The following is a 22,600-nucleotide window of genomic DNA, read 5'->3' as shown; positions in this document are numbered from 1 at the left end:
TTTCTTTCGGAGGAGGGAGAGCGGACCCAGTGACATGTCTATAAAAACTACGAAATTGTTAAAAAAAATAAACCTCTCCGTACCATTTACAATGTACAGATGTGTGTGGGTAGACTGCAGGTGTTATATGTTTTGTTGTTGCTTCTTTCGCAAAGTAAACTTTGCTCAAATTTCTCCGCCTCAGCTGATTGTGAAAGTGGGAAAGAACAGGTTGTAAATTCCTTCGGGAAGCGATGAGAACTGCAGCACCTCCGGGTTTAAAATGATAACAGAGATAGTAAGCCTTATAAAAGCCAATTTCTCAGTCAAAAAAGAGTCGACGTAGTTTTTGGAAAACGCTATTTATATCTGACATGAGGTCAATTGTTACCATTGTAGCGTTCTTAGCGGCAGGATGTGCGGCTTTCCCACAAGAAACCCCGGTGGATTACTCAGGGTATAGATTTAATTCCAACTTTTAATTTTAGTAAACGAGTTTTTTCATAATAAATGCGAGATTAATAATGATTGAATAATATGATTCTTGTGTAATTGAAACAGATTAAAGATATGACAATAATTATATTATTAATGTAATTGCAAAATGTCGCAATGAACGAAAAGGATTTATTAAGAGACTAATTTGATTCTGGGAATATTTGTAATCTCCACCGAACTTACCGTTACAAATTACGTTTATAAATAAATCAAGTTAATTAAAATAAACTAAAAATAAAAGACGCTATAAAGTGGGCTGTGATGAGATAGAGAAATCGAAGGGAAACTCACATTTACGGTGTTACGCAAATTACAGCCTTTTGTTATTGACCAGAAGATATCACGATCCATTGCTCAGAAGACAAAAATCAGAATTCTCTTGCGTTTATTTGCTGCTGATGCTTGACAATGATCAGAAATAGTTAAATTACCGCGCTATGCAGAATACGAAAGCTACTTCGAAAAACTGTTGATGTTCGGATAGTTTTTTTACTATATGCAGAACGAATATATACAAAGTGTGGCGAAAATGAAACGAAAATCGTTGCTTATCAACGGCTTACTACTGCGCATGTTAACAACATTCTTATCTTGCTATAGCGTATTTTTTCCTGTACAGATCAGTTTTTGTTTCTTTCCAATCGGTTAAGTTTTGATTGAACTGTTCCTCTTAATGTGAATCAGTATTTTAACCCTTCGGAGGAAAATGAGTGATCGTAATGTAGAGTAAAGAATTGCTATTAAATTTTTAGTGAAATTCGGTAAAAACGGACGGTTCAGGAACACGTTGGTGATGTCACAGAAAGTGTATGTCGATGAAACCATTATTCAGCCGCGTGTATACGAATCGTACAAACGGTTCAGAGAGGGACGGGAACGTCTCCACGACCAGAAGAAGATTGCAAACTTCAACTACAGTTCAAAAAATTCGAAAGATCGTGAGCCAAGGCCGCCGGATGAGCATTCGACTAATCGCAGATCAGTTACACATTGACAAAGAAACAGCGAGAACAATTTTGACAGATAGTTTTTCATCCTGACAATGCGACGTTTGATTCCTCTGTCGCAGTGAGAGTTTTTAACAAAAAACAAGATCACAACATTGGAGTACCAGCCTTATGCTTCAGATCTCGCGCCGTGCAACTTTTCTGTACCGGAAAATTAAAATCCACCTCAAAGGAAAACGATTTGAGGACTGCAGACATCCAGAAGAACACAATGCAGCAATTAATGGCGGTATCTTTCGAGGCCTTCCGCTGCTGTTTTAGATACTGGAAAGAGCGAATGGAGCGCTGCATAGGCGCGGCTGGAGAGCGCTTTGAAGGGAATAAACATTGAAATTGTTGTATTTAAAATAATAAATGATTTAAAAAATATTTTTTGTTCCCTTTTAGCCGCACCGTGTATATTTTTTTTATCTTTTGTTATCAAAGCAGATATGAAAGTCATTCTTTTGGAAAGCGAGGATGAAAAAGTGGGAATGAAATATTCTCATGTCTCTTCATACAAAAACGTAATATACAAATGTTTTCAGCATGTCTCAAAATGAAGTCCTGGTTAATTTTTAATTTTTATTTGCAGCCACAAGGTGCTGACTGTTGTTCCAGAAAATGACGACCATCTCCAATTGATCACTTCACTTCGGAAAAAATTTAAGGTATGAAAGACTTTAGTGTTTCTTCATCCCTGGTATGAACAAATAAACATTAGAATGGCTAAAAATTAACGCAGTTTCATTAGCTGAACATCCTACTCCTCTTCTGGTAAGTCAATGCGATTCTGCGAAAATCTGACGGCCATGCCTGATGCACGGCTGTTGGAGGTAGCGCAAGGATTATGACCAGATACATTCTTTTTTGAGTTAGCGTTAAGTAGAGGAAAATGATGCAAGAAAGCAAGCGGTTAACTCAAAATAACATTTCTAACAACATGACTTAAATGTTGTAGTGCGGTGGATATAGTGTTAACAATAAAATTAGAGTTGGCAGGTTTATCAATCTTATGTGCAGTACATAAAAAGCATTACTCTAATTCATATGCATTTCCCACATTTTATAGCTTGATCTATGGAATGAACCAAAATTATCAGGCACCCCGGTTATGATCCACCTGTCTCCATCAGACTTGAGTGTGGTTCCGCCCATTCTGAAGGAAGCTGGAATGTCTACATTTGTTGCTATACGAGACCTCCAGGGGTAAGTGCATTTCACTAACATCAGCATGTCTAAACACTCCTTGAACTCCTCCCTCGATCACAATGCCATTTCTCCCATTCTCATTAAGAACTATAACAAATCGTCCTCCTCCATCCTCTCTATAAACTCTTTAGCACGTCCCTCAGTACAGGTAGATTTACACAGAATTCAAGCACAGGATATTAGTTTTTCTTAAGCCCTTATCTCTAATAATTAGTCACGGCTTTATCAGATATCAGTTAACCACTAATATCTTAGTATTATGGGCATGTATGTGTTCCACTCACTGAAGAGGTCTCTGTATGTCCATTTATACATGTCACCTTTGCAAAGGCCTTCAACTCTGTTCACCACAGTTTCCTTATACATAAGTTTGGAAGTGATGGAACTTGATGAAGGATAACTCGCATTTCCGTCTCCATAACCGTTTTCAATTTATAGTTATTAAAGAAAGGTCACTGACTCATTCATCTTTATTAAGAGTTCTCTGCGTTATCTGGTATGCTAGCTTAAGTGTTTTCATATATACATATATATATTTTTTGTTTGTTTGTTCACTCCCGTTCATGCAACTTTAATACATTAATTAATTGTACTATATTTTGACGATATAGTATAATTAATTTTTGATAAAATAATATCTTTCTTTTTGGGATACTTTGGTATCCCACAAAATGGAATGTCAAGTTTGTATATAAAAACTGTAAATACTGTACATTTTAAGTTAAGCATACATGTTGCTCCATGTAACCCTGGACACATGTCCATGTCTTAACCTTTGAATGCAAATGTCCAGAGGGTGACTCTTGAGCAGAGCAATAAACAGATAATAATAATAATAATTCAAGGACGAGCAGAGATAAATGGACAAATATTGGCAACATCGGTAGCACATTCTAGATACTACATAGAACCCGATGACTGCGTCTGGTGGCAGCTCCTTCAGCAGTCATTTGCGCGTACTAGTGACGTGATGTTTCTCTACGAATCCAACCATTTTTTTAGAAATCACTTGACCTATCAATTAAGTTGATCATATATAATGCTCCGAAACTGCAAATAATTAAGCAGAAATTGAAGATATGTATCAATGTGGGGTTCCGCTTATACTGTATTATGATATGATATATGCTATTAAAACAAATTTACTCTTCTAATAAATTTACAATACATTTATTTCAAGAAAGGGCGGCACTAATTTCATTAACTCTCAGAACTTCCAAATTTTGACTAACTAAAGGGATATACTTTATAGACTGAATAAATTTTAAAGGAAAATAAGTATGTCTGGTTGTCGGTAACTTCGCAGTACATGAGTTTCTCCATGCAGAGCGCAAGTATTGTTGATCTTGATTTCCTCTTTAATGAATATTTTAGCTCACTAGTTCTCCAAGCATGTCCTCAATCTGGATCAAAAGGTTCCGCCACCGAAATCTAATAATGTTAATGGATAGACGTTTCTTAATTTCAAGTTTTCCTCCCATTAAACTTTCAGCATCTGCTCGCGGGCGCTAGAACACAAAAACACGAATGAACAAATAGCAAATATTAAAGGCGAAAATTTAATAATGTGCGATATGCAGACATCCTATAATTTGCATACTTAGATTTTAAAATTTATATTATACAATTTAGATGATGAAATAAAAATACGGGTTTTTTTCTGTGATTTTTGTATATTACCGTCAGTGACTCCCCAAGATTTTAGCTCCCCCCCGTGACAAATGCATACCCTACGCCTTGTAAATGAACAAATAAGTACACAGAATCTTTGATATTATTATTGCTGCTCTTATATTATTTCTCCCTGATTGGGGGTTCCACCTCGTGACGGGTATCGCTACCAAGTACACAGGGTGGTTGTTGTTATGTCTGATGTAACTGTTGGTCGAGGAACTCTGACAATCCTACAGGTGTTCAGGATTGCGACTTTCTGGAGTTCCTTGTAGGTATTCGCTGGGAGACCTACTGCTGCTAGGCTGTTATGTAGGGTCTTTGTCATCATACCTGTGGTTGAAACGATGATCGGGATGGTCGTTACTTGTTGCATATACCACATCTATTTGATCTCCTGTCTTAGGTTCGTGTACTTCCTGATTTTTTTCCCCATGGGTTTTCTGCAGGTTGCCAGCGTTGGGTACCACTATGTCAATCAGATATGTAGCCTTTTCCTTCTTGTGCACAAGGGTTACATCGGGTCTGTTGTGCGGGATTGCCTATCCGTTATTATGGCGCGGTCCCAGTACAGCTTGTGGGTTGGGATCTCTAGTACTGCCTGGGGTTCGTACTTGTAGTACACTTTCTTCGATCAACTGGTATTTCCTTGCTAGCTTCTGATGTATTATCCTGGCTACCTGGTCGTGTCTATGAATGTACTCAGTCTGGGTGATCACTTTGCATCCCGCGGTGATGTGTTGGATCGTTTGTGAGGCCAGGTGGCATCGTCGACATGTGTCATCTAACACTCCGGGCTCCTTGGAGATGTATTTTCTATAGTTCCTGGTGTTGATTACGTGGTCATGGATGGCGAGCATGAATCCTTCAGTCTCGGGGAAGAGCGTCCCGCTTGTGAGCCATGCATTGGAAGCAATTTTATCTATGTGACCCTGATGGAGATCATTGTAGTGTCTGCCATGGAGTGTCTTCTCTGCCCATCTTTCTAGCTTCTTTGGGAAACCCCCCACCTTCCTGGTTTGGGGGCTCCTCGCTTAAGTTGAGTGGGGTATACCGCTTGTCTATCTTCCTTATGGCCTGGTGGAGTGCTGCTGTGTGTTTCTGGAAGTAATCCTTCAAGTTAACTATCGCTGTCTTCTGTTGCTCAATGAGGTCTATCAGGCCCCTTCCTCCTTCTTCCCGGGCAATTGTCAGTCTCTCCACGGCAGCTCTCGGGTGGTGTTGGCGGCTCTTGGTCATCATTGTCCTTGTCTTTCTCATGATATCCTCCAGCTCGGTGTTAGTCCAATCTATGATCCCAAAGGAGTATGTTATCACTGGAACTGCATGGGTGTTTATGGTTTTAACTGTGTTCCCTCCGTTCAGCTTTGCTTTCAGCAGGCTTCTGAGTCTCTGATGGTATTTTTCGGTCAGGCAGGCCTTAATTTCCTTGTGCTGTAACTGCTGAGCCTGCATCATCCCCAAGTATTTGTAGGCCTCTCCCTCTGCCATGGCTTCGATCTCTTTACCACTCTGCAGCTGGTAGTTTCGGTTGACTAATTTTCCCTGACGCAATCCGTGGGTCTTGCATTTGTCTAGACCAAATTCCATCCTAATATCCTTGATGAATTCTTCGGTGATCTGGAGTAGTTGCTGATTGTGCTTCTCGGTTCCCGCGTAGAGCTTGATGTCATCCATATACATCAGGTGGGTGAGGTGTACAGGTTCTTCCTTCCTTCTGTGAGGTTATATCCGTATTTGCTATGTTGAGCATGGTAGATAACGGGTTAAGTGCTAGACAGAACCACAATGGGCTCAGGGCATCTCCCTGAAAGATTCCTCTCCTGATGGGGATTGGCCTGATTGTGATGTTTTCGATCTTAATGGTGGTACTCCATTTCGCCATCGTTTCTCCTAGGAAGTTTGTCACTATCGGATTGACTTTGTAGATTTTCAGCGCTTCTATTAGACAGCTATGAGGCACAGAGTCGAAGGCCTTGCGATAATCGATGTTGTTATTATTATTATTATTATTCGTTTATTAACCACAAGAAACTGTGGGTCACACAGGGATGGCAGTGTGCCAGAAGGGTGAGATATGGAAATATGTTATATTCTTAAATTCACAGAATGGGAATAAAATACATTTGTCGATCGTTACTACTAGCTATAGTATCTCATTTTCCTGCAGTTCAATAGGGAAAAAAATCACCCTACATATAATAATAAAGCGTTAGTCTAATAGTTGTCTCATATTTTATGTTATTTATTTTTGAATTCAACTCCAGTCTTTCATTATAAATATATTCCTACTGAAATCGTTTCATCATTTAATTTATGTGCAATTTTAACCCTTACTATTTTCTTATTTTTTTCCAGCGCCATTCAGGCTGAAAAGACTTACAGTGCCCCATCAAAATTCCCCATGAGGAACTCGGCAGCTTTTGACCACTCTTCTTTTCACAGTATAGCGGAGGTACGTCACAAAAGAATTTGCTAACATTCAGTTAATTAACGAATTTTCCGTTAAAAGTATGTTCAAAACAGTTGCTGCCGCATCTGCAGTAAAATTATTTGTAACTTTCTTCATTATTATATATAATTAATTTCTGATCCTACCAGCTGATAGTTTATATCAGCAAAATGGAAATATGTTGAACTCTTGGAAAACTGGGGCAGACCTTATCAAAAAGTGTAACTTACAATTCAAAAAGTAGCCAGAATTTGGGTGCTCTAATAAAATGCTTCAGTTCGGACTTAAATTAAACTTGAGATATTGCAAAGAAATTTCCTCTAAAGATTACCTGAACATAAATGTATGATGACCCTCAGGGGATATTTTCTTGATACCTCAAAGCAGAAATTTTAATACCACTTACTCATTTTAAGAATTTCAAACAGCCGATACAAATACATAAAGGGATTTCTCTTTGGAAATCTCTGGTTCGAAATCTGTTACTTTGTAATTTGTGCATAAAATTCACGTATTGGAGATTGTGCTGAAAACAGTGTGGGTGTTCGATCTCCCCCCCCCCCCCCAAGACAGATTTCAGCTATTTCAATTAGATCTGAATATTTCTACTCTTTATACTTCTCCATTTTGGGTTAATTCAAAACATCGTAACAATTTTTTTTTTCCAATTATTTAGACATTAGCAATAAAACAACGCAATCAAATTTTATACCACTGTTCCACCTACTTTTCTTCAGATTGACAACTACTTACAATTGTTGAGTTCGGAATACCCCCAGATTGCAAAAGTTTCGCCCATAGGCACATCCTACGAAGGGAGACCAATCAATGCTATTATGGTAAGTCATATCCTTATCGTCTACTTAACTTAATTGATTTTATAGGTACAGCGAGTATCTTTCTAATTCAGATGGGATTAATTTCTAATATACTTTAAGAATTTAATTTTATATTTAGTAATATGTATCAGGTCAAATAATGCACTCGACAGCAGTGGCGTATCGTACAAGTATGCATCACAAGTCCACGTTCGTGATGATATGCCATTACTCGACAGTGAAATGGAAGTGAAAAGAGCATAATAAAAAAATAATGGAAAACTGGAATAAACTTCGCAAAATTTAGTGCTCACTGAGAGAATAAATAATTAATGATAATGATACGATATATAATCAAAGAAACATTAAGAGAGATTTTGACATCACATTCAACAACTGTAATCCAGATCTACGCTTAAGTTCAAATAATTTCGTTTTATTCTTCAGATTACCGGTGAGCCGAGTGGAAAGAATCCTAACATCGTCATAGAGTGTGGTCTCCATGCAAGAGAATGGGCAGCTACAACGACTTGTCTTTACGTCATCAGCCAGGTAATGCATTCATTGTCTCCATTGCGATTCCAAGAAGCATCTCTTGACCGTTGATTCTTTTCTCCGAAATAAATCGTAGCGAAGTCTGACTCTTACGCGTTTCAGTTGATTAAATAATTATGTACCTAATAAGCATGCTGTGAAAAATTGCTATTAATTGATAAATTAAGGTTTACAAAAGAGTGTTAAGGATGGAAATGCATAAATAATTCTTTAGAATCTTTCTTAGGAACATCCTAAGATTTATTATAATTATTTATATTTTTTATAATTATCATTCTTTCTTTCAGTTAGTCACGAAATACAGCTCCGATCCAGAAATCAAGGACCTTGTGGATACTCACGAGTTTCATATCGTTCCACAGGCTAATCCCGATGGATACGAATTTTCCAGAACAATGGTAAGTCTTCTGTACAGCAGATAGTGACAGCACATTTTAAAATTTACTGAATTTTAAATAATTGAAATAATCATCATTATTTAGGGTATAGTATTGAAATTTAAGCATCTTTATACTATTATATCCATAAACAATGATATGGTATAAAGAAGCTTAAAGTTCTACAAGAGTATTACACTGCCCTATTATTAATATCAGAAAACCCCTCTGTTGAAAGTTGGTTATATCCTACTCAAGTACTACGTGTCAGACAACTATAAATACGCTGGTAGGCCTTCGAGGAGCCTGTAGTACGATTGTGAATAGAAAATGACACGATCGACTGAACTAAAAGACTTACACGCGGAATTATAATTCCGACCACATAAAAACAGTCGATCCGTACGTAATATTTAAACGGCACTGAAAATCCCTAAACAATTACATCATTCGTCAGCTACTGGTTAATGATGCGATCTGCGAATAGAAGCGGACTCTGAAGCTGACAGAACGTGATCAGAAAGCTCTGCAAAGAATTATCCGCTCGGAAAGAAGGTTGATGTTGTCGATGCACACAGACCTCAGTGAAATGATTAGGATACATCTAATCAGCACCAGTACAATACGCAGGAAGCTGCATGGTGCGGATTATCACGGTAGTGCAGCCGCCCACAAGCCAAGAGTTACCCAGAATAATGCCAATCAAGTCTAGCTTGGTGTAAAGCTCGCTGTTCTTGGACTGTGAAAGCTGTGCATTGTAGTGACTAATCACAGTACATTGTGTACCAGTCCGACGGTAGTGCCTATGTGTGGCGGACGTCCGGAGAAAGCTACCTGCCGGACTGCATCGTCCTGACAGTTTCATTGTCAGGACGATGCAGTCCGGTAGGTAGTTTAAATGAGTTCCATTTAGACGACCTCAACAATAACGCATTACTTACGTTGTGGAAGCACGTAGAGAAGGCCCATATCTGTATCAGCAGAATAACGCACCATATCATAATGCTTGCGTTCAACTGACTGGTTTGAGCTAGTGATAGGCATAACCAAATGATTAGTAATCAAGATGTCAATAATCGAAATAATTCAATGATTAGTGGTTACTAACTACTAATCATTCAGATCATAGTATTTGAATGATATAATCGAATTAATCATTCGAATGCTATGATAATCGAAATACAGTAATAAATTATGACCTCTCGATCATGCCCATCACTAGTTTCGGGTAGGGCAGCGTATATGTGTATAAAGTTCACATGGAAGCAGTTGACAATTAGAAACCGAGTTTCGATTTTTAATTACTGTATTTTATTTTCTTTCCTTTTCTATTATTTTGTATTTCTAGAACCGGTTGTGGCGGAAGACTCGTTCTCAAACCTATGTACCCTCATGTAAAGGAGCAGATGCAAACAGAAATTTCGATATTGACCACTGCGGTAAGTATGAATTTCAATGATCTGAAATTTAAACAAAAATAAGGGGGATTTTGCACCTTGTGATATATCTGTGTAGCACAAGAGACATTAGGTAAACGGGGTTAGCGAAAGCTTCATTTCTAAAGATATAACATTATCAATAATAAGGAGAACTGGCCAAGAGGAATTTTAACGGAAGAATTCAAAGAAAGAAATCACCTCGCATTACCAGCTATTTCCTTCCTTCTTTCATTCGTTCAGAACACTCTTAAATCTTGCTTAAATCCGTTGTAAAAATTACAAAATGTAACCTTAATATACACGTAAGTTAGTTATAAACCAGTTATACAAATATATTAACAAAATCAGTAGCTTTCGGGACGTCTCGAAAGCTACTGATTTTGTTAATATATTTGTATAACTGGTTTATAGCTAACTTACGTGTATATTAAACTATGGATCCCAGTACTCCAGGTCCATTCGTTACTAAATGTAACCTTAAAAACTATATCAGTTTTTAAAAACATGTCGTAGTTTTACACTCTGAACTTAGCCATTAAGTTTAATTACAACTGTATAATTTAAATTTCCCAAAAGTAGATCAACCAACTCAAAACTACGATATAAACACGAATTTTTTTCTAGAAATTATGAATAATCATGTTCTTATTCAACAACTCAGCTCCTCCATTACAGGAAACCACTCCTTGATGCGATATTTTGTAATATTTATCTGGAAATAGAGATTATTAATGGTATCACCACTTTGGACCATAAAGCCTAAACTTTTAATATAATGGCTAGCACTAACACTGATACACAACAGAATTACTTCCATTGAGAAAATCACTACTCAGTTCATAATCTATATTCAAAATATATTCATGAGACTGCACCTACAAGGAAACTTGGAAAAATATCCTATTCGGTTCGACTATAATTTAAAATGCATGCTTCGGTTGAAAGGAAAAACTCGTAAAAATTATAAAAGGTTGAAAACTAAAACATCTTACGACGAATATACGCAATTGAGGAAAATAAGACAGTAAAAAAAAATAGCGTTTCAATCTCGGAATTACTTCAACTCTAATTTAATAAAAAAATTAACTGAGAGCAAAAATACAAGATTATTTTGGAATTTTGTAAGAAGACCTCAACGTAAGCAACTCCACTATACCCAAACTGATTCATAACAGCCAAACAGCACGATCTCCTTAACAGATTTCCGAGTTGTTCGCCGAATATTATGAAAGTCTTAATTCGCATCCTCTAGGTAACATCTCTTATGATTATACGCGCACATATAAGAGTAACTACTGTATATACTTTTATTATCAAAGAATGACATATTGAACGTAATATAAAACTTTAAAATACAACTATTCCAGAGGACCTGACCAAATTCCTTTAAATTTTTGAAAGAAGTTATTCCTCCTTTTGCACCCGTTTGACTTAACTGATATATATTTAAAAAATCGTTAAACGAAACTAAATATAACTATCGTATTTAAGATCTTCAAATAGGTCTTAAAGGTATTTAGGCTCTTAAAGACCTTAAGAGTGGTTTTATTACCCCTATTCCAAAAAGATGTTTTTAATCAAAAGCCTATAACTGTCCTAAATAGTCTAGGAAAAATTTCGACTCTGTAATTAAAAAAAAATAATAAATAAATAAATAAAAATTATAAAATAAAATAAATTAACGCTGTACATTAACTCCATGTTCTCATCAGATTTTCATAGTTTTCGCCCTGGGGGATAAATTGTGACAAATCTGGTCTCCTTTTGGAAGTTCTTTCTACAGAGTTCAACGGAAGGAACTGGGCCGATGTCATTTACATGACCCCTCCAGAGCCTTCAACTCTATCGATATGGTTATTTGACTGTGTCTCTGAGAAGATATCAAATCAACTCTGACCATTATTTCAAGATTACAAATCCCTAACAGGAATTCCTCAAGAATCTTTGCTCGAACTCCTATTAATTAACATATATACCGATGAGTTAAAACATTATGACCACCTACCTAATATGATGTTGGTCCTCCATGTGCAGCCAAAACAGCTCGCACCCGACGAGGCATGGACGCTACAAGATTTCTAAATGTGTCTTTTGGTATCTTGTACCAACACGTAACCAGCAGATCCTTTAACTGGAATAATATCTGAGCCAAACGTATGGGAACCGTGCAGCTGGAGAATCCTTCAACCCGGACTGAGGTCAGCTCCAACACTTATAGGCAGCCAGCATTCGGAGGAGTACACACGCTTGATATTCGTGGGGGCTGCAGATGCCCATATTTCTGAGGCGTATAACACGACGAGTATACAGAGGTATATACGTACCGCCGAGTCACATCCAGATCCTTAACGTGAAGTAGTTGTTGTTTGGTAATCCAGCGCATTTTGCAGAATTTTGTTATGAGCTTGTGTTTAGCTTGAAGTTGTCTTAAATCTAACCTGAAATTTAATCTTATGTGTAATCATGAGATTCATGTTGGTCAATAGTATTGATTAACACAAACAAGTTTTAATTTCATCTTATTTATTTTAAATCGCTTAAGTGTATATTAATTTTGATCTTTGAATTGTTAAATTCTAATTGCATTTTAAATTAGCTTATTTGTTTTACCATGCATAAGTTTATTACATGGATTTTAAGTTAAACTGTTAAAATTTTTTCTATTATTTTAAATTATTTTAATGTTATTTCAGACGCATTACAGGTGACTGGGTGTTCAACCCTCTAATGCGTTTGTAATAAATTTTATTATAAGCTGAAATAATAAATTTATTTCAGCCGTGTAATAAAATTTATTACACGGCTGAAATAACAACAGCGTGATTGAGTAGTCAAACGTCAGGATACATTTCGTTCGAGCCCGTTGACTGGTTAATACGATGATGTTCTTCTTTCTTTCTATCATGTGAACTTTTCTGACGTTTTGATCGTCCCCGAATATAAACAGAAAATTTATTTATTATTATAACTCTTATTAAACCTCGTGTTATGATGTTATGTATATCACTCTATATAATATATTTGTTCGAGTCTGATATGTCCGTATCATCACAATTATCACTTAAGTGTACCTCACTGAAACTATTTTCTGAAACAATATTTTCACTTTTCTCCGTTTAGGTGTTGGCACGAGCACTGACCCTTGTGATGACATTTACTGTGGGCCTTTTGCCTTCTCTGAAAAGGAAAGTCAAGCCATTCGTACTCTCATGGAAATGACAAGCGGTAGAAACAAAGCGTTTTTCTCAATCCATGCTTTTTCGCAACTATGGATGACACCCTACGGAAATACAAAAGTCTCAGTACCACCTAACTATCAGGATCTCGTAAGTTTACTGTCTAACGCGCGCGCTGGTCGCTATAAACTATTAATCACAGTCTACAGTGTCGGAAAAAAAATACTGTTTACAGAGATCGAGCACCTTGTCTGAAATAATGTGCGCATAGGCACGCATTACAGTATAACCAGGGGGTTAGTAACCTTTTTGGCATTAGCGGAAAACGCATTCCAACTCATCTTCGTAATGCGGAATGCAGGACCAGTAGATTTAACAACAAAAAAGCAGGGAACATTTATTAAACAATCATAATTGCAGTACAGTTATCATTACTATTCCTCAAATGGCTTTTATTCAAACATCCAGCTTCATTTTCTACCTACAATAAAGCTTGCAACAGTTATAAAAAATATTAATCAAACTAAATCGATTTTGAACAGAGTAGAGCCCTTCATTTTTCTGGCCTTTGACCAAAATTATTAGCCAAAATTTCTGCCTGTCCATGCTTTCACTCCCAATTACATCATGATAGTTTTATTGCATCTTCATCTAAAGATACAGTATAACCGACATATTAGCATCCAACGTTTCCTCTAACTCGTGCATCGGCTATCTTGGAAAATCACCTCCTACCATACTAATGTTTGTTTGTTATTTGGTTTTTAGGAGCATTAGCAACTAAGGCCATATTGCTCCAGGAATGCGCTGGTCATCCCCTTAACCTTTCCGCATCCTCCGTATTTGGTGGTGACGGGCTCGAACCCCCGTCTAATCAAGAAGCGTGTGCTACGCACTGCTGCTCCTTCCCACCTGGCTACGGAGGCGCCTACCATACTAAACACATTTTACTCAATAGTTCCTGTCCTCTTCTGACAAATGGACATTAGAAAAATCCTCCACAATTTTGGTGCCAAGAAGTCTCCAGGTCTCCTGATAGCATTTTCCCACTTAATCTCGAAACCTGTACTCCGAAGCTTATTCTCTTTTTGTCTTGGCTTTTTACACTCTATGTATTCCGGTGGAATTTTTCCTTTAGATGGAGATCTGCTCATATTCAGCCAATTCATAAAAGGAGAAAGAGTCTCTCTCCCTTTCCGTTATCTTCCCATTACACTTACCTCAATTCTTTCAAAATAATGGAGAAATCCATCATCTGGGACTCAGCTGTGGATAATGTTATGATAAGACATCTTTATGCAGCGAAGAGGGATACCCTCCTGAGTCTGACTAGAGCTTGCAGAACAATCTCCAACGATGCCCTGCAAATAACAGAAGGTCAAAAACCTATAGACATGGTTACTATAGAGAGATGCTATAAAACCAGAAGGAACCAGTCTATAGAAATATGTGGGATAAGGTCTTGTCCTATTAAAGGGAAAGAATATAGTAAAAAAGTTGTTAAGAAAGAATGAGAATTGAACAAGGCATAATCGAGATAGGGCAGAATCGTTGGAGAATATCTGATAAAGGAAGGATAACGTATAAGATGATTCCTGAGGTAAGTATGATAGAAAGGATTGAGTTGGCCAAGTGTGGGGTTATGTCAGACAATGGTAGTGACCGGGCATGGACTTAAAGTGGGATTGCAGCAGTTAGGATTGAAAGCTGATGCCAGATGTGAAACTTTAAGAACTAGTTAACACATCATTGTGGAGTATCAGCTGATACATAAGGTAGGCGCTCGCTCGCTCTCTCTCTCTCTCTCTCTCTCTCTCTCTCTGGAATTGAAGCGACTTGAAAGTAGGGAAGTTTATGAAGTATTTTTAGAATTTATACATGAAGTGTTTAGAAGAAGGTGATTTTTGTATATACAAATTTTTTTATACCATGATTTTTAAATTTGCATATAGTGTAAATTAAGTATAATTTTTAGAATTTATAGAGAATTTTAATGGCTTAAGACAAAGGAACAAATCTGAAATATATGTATAATAGTGACCCACCCTGCATGTGGCTGCGGGCGGTAACTGTTGTTTATTCCTGAATATTTTCAGGTAGAAGCATAGACCAAGTAGGGCAAAGTTTTTAAATTAATTGTTAATGCGTTGTTGAACCATATTACAAACCCATAAAAGCGTTCAGAGAACGCTTTTATGGGTTTGTAATATGATAATGCACTTACCTCGATTCTTTCCAAAATAATGGAGAAATCTATCAACCCAAATTGCTACACTATCTGGGAACCTTCCATCTGATCCATGATCACTAATATGGATTGCGTTAGTGTCACTCTACTGATAATACTCATCAGGATTGTTATTCATCTCTGAAGAATTCGTTGAAACACAAAACAGCTGCTCTTGACATTTCTAAAGCTTTTGATCGCTTTTGGCACGAGGTTGAGAATCCATAATTTCACCGTTTTTGCTTTTTCGTGGGTCATTTCCATTAAGTTCTTAAGCTTCCTTATAATTTGCCTTGTTTTTTTTTTTTTTTTTGTTTTTTTTTTCTTTTCCTTTTTGCAATTGAATAACCAGTTTTTACCTTTGAGTCGACAGCTCTGTCGTCTAACACCTCAATTAATGCTAGCGCTCCAAGCTTCTGTTTTTTTTTTATCCTACTCTTTTACATTAATTATCTTATACTTACTATAAATCCCATTCATCGTTTGCCGATGACAACGCACTACAATTCACCCTCCACTTCGAGAAACCTTGCTCTGCACAAACAGTTCAACTTCTTAAATGTCTATCTCCAGATAATTCTACATTGAGGCGAAGTACACATAACCGTTATCCTGTAATTAAAAGATATTTTCTTCATGGGTTATTACCATTATGAACTGACTAAATTAATCACACGAGTACTTTGCGATAAAAACAATTGATTCAAATACATATCGCTCTAGAATCTATAGGAATCGGTATATGTTCTGGAACTTTATGCTTTTGAATAAAATGATGATATATGGAGTAATTTAAAGTCAGTTCTTAATTAACTTCAAACCTTCTAAAACTCAGTCCTGTCTTATTTCTCACAAAAAAGTCTACTGCCCAATACTTAGATAATACTCAGATTTCTAGGCAAGATCGTATTTATTTATTGGTAATAAATCTGCCTTCTAACGTCTCTTGGCACAAACATGTGACATTGCTTCTTGTGCATTGAAAAAGTTGGGTTTTCTTTTTCGCTTACCTCATTACTTTACTTCAAAAAGCCATTGCTTTTGCACAAATCCCAAATTCGCCCTACCATAGAATACTATTCTTATATCTGGGGATGCTTTCACTTAAAACTCTTCTTAAACACATAGATTCTACAGAAAATTAAGAATCTGCAGATAAATGAACCACTTGGTGGCAGTGATCACAGTGTGCTGAAGTGGGAGTTACTCAAAGAGGTAACTACCATTAGGGGTAAAGGGAAGGGGTATTGCTTTCGTAAAGGCGACTACAATGGACTGAGACAGTATTTAAATTCTATACAGTGGGATCAACTGATGATATTGCCAACAGCAAATTCAAAATGGGAAGCATTCAAAGAACTTATTGTGGAAGCTACTAGGCTTTACATACCAACTAAGAAATATTGTTCAAGGTTTAGGCCTAAATGGTTGTCAGATGAACTAATAAGGCATATGGCAGAGAAGAAAAATGCATGGGATACATACAAATTAACACGTGACACGGACGCCTATGATAGATACAAGTTGATCTGTAACCAAGTTACAAAGGAGGTTAGGCAGGCGAAGGCAGATTACGAGAGATCCTTGGCAAGGGATGCGAAGAAAAACAGCAAAGAGTTCTTTACTTATGTAAACTCTAGAAGGAAGGGGATGAATCAGATTGGTCCACTTGAGATCGATGGGTCAACTGTTGATGACCCTGCTCGGGTAGCTAACAAACTAAATGAATATTTTGCATCGACATTCACACATGAGGAGTTATTCAGCGAGGGGAATGCCAGAGGTGTATTCAACTCTAGCAGTAAGCTAGAGAATCTTGTAATAACTGAGAGCAAAGTGGAGGAGAAATTGTTGAAGATAAACACAAGAAAGGCACCTGGGGTGGATGGGATCTATCCAGTTATATTAAAGGAGGCAGCAAAGGAGGTAAGCAAACCCTTAGCCATAATTATGAGAGCTTCCTTGGACTCAGGGGAGGTACCCATTGACTGGAGATGTGCAAATGTGACCCCAATTCACAAAGGGGGATCAAAGGCTGACACAAGTAATTATAGACCTGTGAGTTTAACTTCTGTTCCCGGAAAATTAATGGAGGCACTGGTGAAAGAAGCACTGCAGGATCATCTAGACAAGACTTCAGTTATAGCTAGGACACAGCATGGTTTTGTTAAGGGGAAGTCTTGCCTGACCAATTTGATTGGATACTATGATGCAGTCACAAAAGAACTGGATGCAGGGAATAACTTTGATATTATATACTTGGATCTTAGAAAGGCTTTTGATACTGTTGCACATGGAAGACTGCTGCACAAATTGGAGCAGTGTGGCATTGGAGGCAAGTTGCTGCTATGGATAAAGGGGTGGTTGAGGGGGAGAAGACAGAGAGTGGTAATCAATGGACACTGCTCATCGTGGACTAATGTTATTAGTGGAGTCCCTCAGGGTTCAGTATTGGGGCCTTTATTGTTTTCTGTATTTATAAATGATATTGATGATGGTATATCAGGCTTAATGTCCAAGTTTGCAGACGATACGAAGGTTGGCAGGGTTGTCAAGGACACTACTGACACTATGCTGCTGCAACAGGATTTGGAAAGGTTGAGCAGATGGGCTTCGAGGTGGCAAATGAAGTTTAACATTGACAAATGTAAAGTACTACATATGGGAAACAGCAACCCCAGAGCAACGTATCAACTCTGTGGTACTACACTGACAGTGGTAGAGAATGAAAGGGACCTGGGGGTGGTGGTGCAGGCAGATATGAAGTTCTCTGAGCAGTGCAGACGAGCTGCAAGAGTAGCTCATGGTGTATTGTCAATGATATATAGGAAGTTTTCTAGCAGGGATAAGGAGGTGATTATTCCCTTGTATAAGGCAATGGTCAGGCCACACCTAGAGTACTGTATACAGGCCTGGAGGCCTCATTTCAGGAAGGATGTAGAGCTGCTGGAACGAGTACAGAGAAGGGCAACTAGATTGGTGAATGGGACAAAGGGGTTCTCTTACGAAGAAAGGCTTAAGTTTTGCAAATTACAGTGTCTGGAAACTAGGTACCAGCGGGGTGATCTGATAGAGGTGTACAAAGCCTTGAATGGTTTGAGCATGCTCAATGCTGATGGGATTCTTCCTCTAGCTCAGAAAAATCACCTGAGAGGGCATAAATTCAAATTGAGGAAAGACAGATGTAGGATAGATGTGCGGAAATTTGCCTTTAGCCAGCGGGTGGTTGGTGGGTGGAACAGACTTCCATCCCTTGTCGTGGAAGTTGATAGCCTAAATAAGTTTAAGGCTCAGCTGGACAGGTATTTCGAACGAACAGAGGGGTGAAGTGGAAGTGGTTATTTTTATTTATTTATGTTATTTTTTTTTTTTTTTTTTTTTTTTTGGCTGATGCTGCATAAGCTTGCTTTCTTGCATCAAATGCCTCTACTAATGCTAATGCTAATGCTAAATATGACAGCCAGGTAAATTCATGATCCCTTTGTAACGCACTCCCTCCACTCTATCATACCTTCGCTCAGTTTCTGTTGCATGCCTTTTACAGATATTTCCATGGACACGCTTCTTCTTAAGGGGCATCTATGATCCTTCCTCTTCAAAATCAGTCACCTGCCTCGAGCCAGTCGTCAACATCCATTCACTATCCACCCCCAAATTCACAGAACTAACTTTTCCTCATTTATCCATTCTGCTTCTATTGTATGAAACAATTTTCCTTCATACGTATTTCTTGAAAATTAAAATATACAGAAACACCAAAGAAATATACAGAAATAGCTTTAGTGTTTGGGGGAAGTGGGGGAAGCGGTCACCCAAAAAAAAAAAATAATAATAAAAAAATATATACACTGGTGTTCAAAGAAAGTGCATCGCCCATTAAAATTGTGATTTTCGTCCGACTAACGTAACTATACGCAATGTTTCTTACAGATTGCATGAGATAAGATTGAAACGCGTAGGTGATTACGTAATATTGCATCAGCTTTCAGCTATATAAGCAGGCTCTGCAAGAATTAGTGTCGTTCCTTGCTTGTGTCAGGATGGCGAGTTATGTGCAGTTTATGCCACGAACAAAGAGTGCTATTGTTGCTTTACGTGAGGAAGGATGTTCTTTCCATCATGCTGCTTATAGAGTGTCTTGTAGTAGTAGTAGTAGTAGTAGTAGTAGTAGTGGCATGTGATGCAAGAAAGCAAATGTATGAGCTTATGCAGCATCAGCCAAAAAAAAAAAAAAAAAATCACACCATTCCCTCCAAATGCCTGTCCAGTTCCTCCTTAAATTTATTCAACCTATCAACTTTCACAACGACAGATGGAAGTTTCTTCCAGCAATTAACCACCCGCTGGCTAAAGGAAAATTTCCGCACATCTATTCTACATCTGTCCTTTCTTAATTTGAATTCATGCCCCCTTAGGTTCGTAATCTGAACAAGTGGAAGGATCCCATCAGAATTCAGCGTGCTGAACCCATTCAAGGCCTTATACACGTCATCAGATCACCGCGCAGGTGCCTAGTCTCCAGCCATTACAATTTGCAGAACTTAAGCCTCTCTTGATAAGAGGATCCCTTCATTCCCCTCACCAATCTTGTTGCCCTTCTCTGTACACGCTCAAGTAAATCTACATCCTTCCTAAAATGAGACCTCCAGACCTGTACGCAGTACTCAAGGCGTGGCCTGACCATTGCCTTATACAGAGGGGCAATCACCTCCTTTTCCCTGCTAGCAAAATTCCTATATATCATTGACAAAACCCCATGACCTGCCCTGGCAGCCTGTCTGCATTGCTCAGAAAACTTCATATCTGCCTGCACAATTACTCCCAGGTCTTTTTCATTTTCTACCACCTTAAGTGTAGTACCACACAGTTGGTACGTTTCTCTGGGGTTACTTCTACCCATATGCAGTACTTTGCATTTGTCAAGGTTAAACTTCAGTTGCCACTTCTTAGCCCATCTGCCCAAATTATCTGGATCCTGTTGCAGTAGCACACTGCCATTACTGTCATTAACAACCCTGCCAACCTTTGTATCATCTGCAAACTTCGACACTAAGCCTGATATACCTTCATCAATATCATTGATAAATATACAAAACAACAGTGGACCCAACACCGAACCTGTGGGACTCCACTAATAACATTAGTCCAAGAAGAGCAGCACCCATTGATTACCACCCTCTGTCTTCTCGCACTTAACCATCCTTTTATCCATTGTAGCAACTTACCCTTAATACCACTCTGCTCCAATTTGTACAATAGTCTTCCATGCGCAACAGTGTCAAAAGCTTTCCTGAAATCCAAATATATGATATCAAAATTATTTTTTGCATCCAGTTCCTTTGTAACCACATCATAATATCCTATCAAATTTGTCAGACAAGACTTTCCCTTAACAACCCATGCTGTGTCTGAATTATTGCTGCAGTCTTGTCTAGATGATCCTGCAATGCATCTTTAACAAGCGACTCCATTATTTTACCCGGAACAGAAGTTAAACTAACTGCTCTGTAATTACTCGTGTTACCCTTCGATCCCCCTTTGTGAATTGGGGATACATTTGCACATCTCCAGTCCGTGGGAACCTCCCCTGAGTCCAAGGATGCTCTCATAATTATGGCTAAAGGTTTGCTTAGTTGCTTTGCCGCCTCCTTTAATATAACTGGATAGATCTCATCCATCCCAGGTGCTTTTCTTACGTTTAACTTCAACAGTTTCTCTTCCACTTTGCTCTCAGTTATTACAAAATCATTAAGTATCCTGCTACAATTTGATAACCTTCTGCCATTTTCATACCTTAATAATTCCTCATATGTGAATGTAGATGTAAAATACTCATTCAGTTTGTTTGCTATCTGAGCAGGATCATCAACAGTCGAACCATCGATGTCAAGTGGACCAATCAGATTCATCCCCTTCCTTTTAGAGTTTATATCAGAAAAGAAATCGTTGCTATTTTTCTTAGCATCTTTTGCCAAGGATTTCTCGTAATCTGCCTTCGCTTGCCGAACCTCCTTTGTGACCTGATTACAGATTAACTTATATCTGCTATAGGCTTCTGAGTCGCTTGATAATTTATATGCATCCCATGCATTTTTCTTCTCTGTTACGAGTCTCATTAGTTCATTTGACAACCATTTAGGCCTAAACCTTGAACAATATTTCTTAATAGATATGAAACTTTTCGTAGCTTCCACGATTAATTCCTTGAATGCTGCTTCCCACTTAGAATTTACTGTTGGTAACATCGTCAGTTGAACCCACTGTACAGAATTTAAAAACTGTCGTAGACCACTGTACTCGCCTTTACGGAAGCAAAAACCCTTTCCTTTACCCCTGATGGTAATTAAATCTTTAAGTAAATCCCACGTCAGTACACTGTGATCACTGCCACCTAGTGGTTCTTTTATCTGCAAATTCCTAATACATGAATGATCACTGCTGATAACCAGATCAAGAGTATTATTTTCTCTGGTTGCCTCTCGAACATGCTGCTGCAGAAAACAATCATCCAATAAATCCACAAAAGTCTGACTAGTGTGTGAGTGCCCAACCCACAAGTTCCAGTCAATATCTGGGAAGTTAAAATCCCCCATTATAAGACATTCCGATTTACTAGCCCACTCTATTTCTCTGTACAATTGTTCATTGTACTCATTCGAGTCATTAGGCCTATAACACACTCCTACTCTTATTTTTGCTTTCGCAGTGCTTATGTCACACCAAATATAAGGAATCGGACGCAAATGAGTGTCTACGCCAAAACAGGACAGCGTTTGAAGCACTTATGCCTTAAAAACCGCAAAACCTCTTCGTCTGAGCTCAAAAGAGAATGGGAAGGACATACAAGAGTGATAGCAAGTGCAATAACAGTCAGAAGGCGCCTCTTCAAAAATAGACTTGGAGCCCGTCGTCCTAAGAAGCCCCTCCTCACACAAAAAATGAAAAAGGCCAGATTAATATGGTGTAAGGAGCATGTCAAATGGATCCCCAAGCAGTGGAAGTCAATTATTTTCTCGGATGAGAAGAAATTCAACCTGAATGGCTCTGATTGGAGACAACGATTGGCCGTAGACATGGTGAAGAATACCATCCAGACTGTACGCTGTCTACAGTGAAATTCCCTACCAGCCGAATGATATAGGGATGCATTTCGTATTACCTGCGGTTTATAAAAGATTCCGTAAATGCCAATGGATACCTGGCTATATTG

General features: G+C 38.1%; 1 protein-coding gene across 1 annotated transcript in view; it reads left to right on the top strand.

Annotated features, from left to right (window-relative positions):
* The first annotated feature begins 2,136 nt into the window (after positions 1–2,136).
* Positions 2,137–22,600, top strand: part of LOC150082932 (carboxypeptidase B-like) — a 35,473-nt gene continuing 15,009 nt past the window's right edge. The window contains exons 1-8 of the mRNA XM_090378329.1: positions 2,137–2,166; positions 2,536–2,672; positions 6,705–6,801; positions 7,536–7,637; positions 8,064–8,168; positions 8,459–8,569; positions 9,897–9,987; positions 13,108–13,313. Of these exons, the coding sequence (XP_090234455.1) occupies positions 2,137–2,166; positions 2,536–2,672; positions 6,705–6,801; positions 7,536–7,637; positions 8,064–8,168; positions 8,459–8,569; positions 9,897–9,987; positions 13,108–13,313 (879 nt within the window). The remainder of the gene's footprint in view (positions 2,167–2,535; positions 2,673–6,704; positions 6,802–7,535; positions 7,638–8,063; positions 8,169–8,458; positions 8,570–9,896; positions 9,988–13,107; positions 13,314–22,600) is intronic.

Source organism: Mastigoproctus giganteus, chromosome 7 (genome assembly GCF_048544385.1).
Source record: "Mastigoproctus giganteus isolate SK-2022 chromosome 7, ASM4854438v1, whole genome shotgun sequence".
NCBI lineage: Eukaryota > Metazoa > Arthropoda > Arachnida > Uropygi > Thelyphonidae > Mastigoproctus > Mastigoproctus giganteus.
Note: the sequence above shows the minus strand (reverse complement) of the source record. Positions and strands in the feature narration are given on the sequence as shown.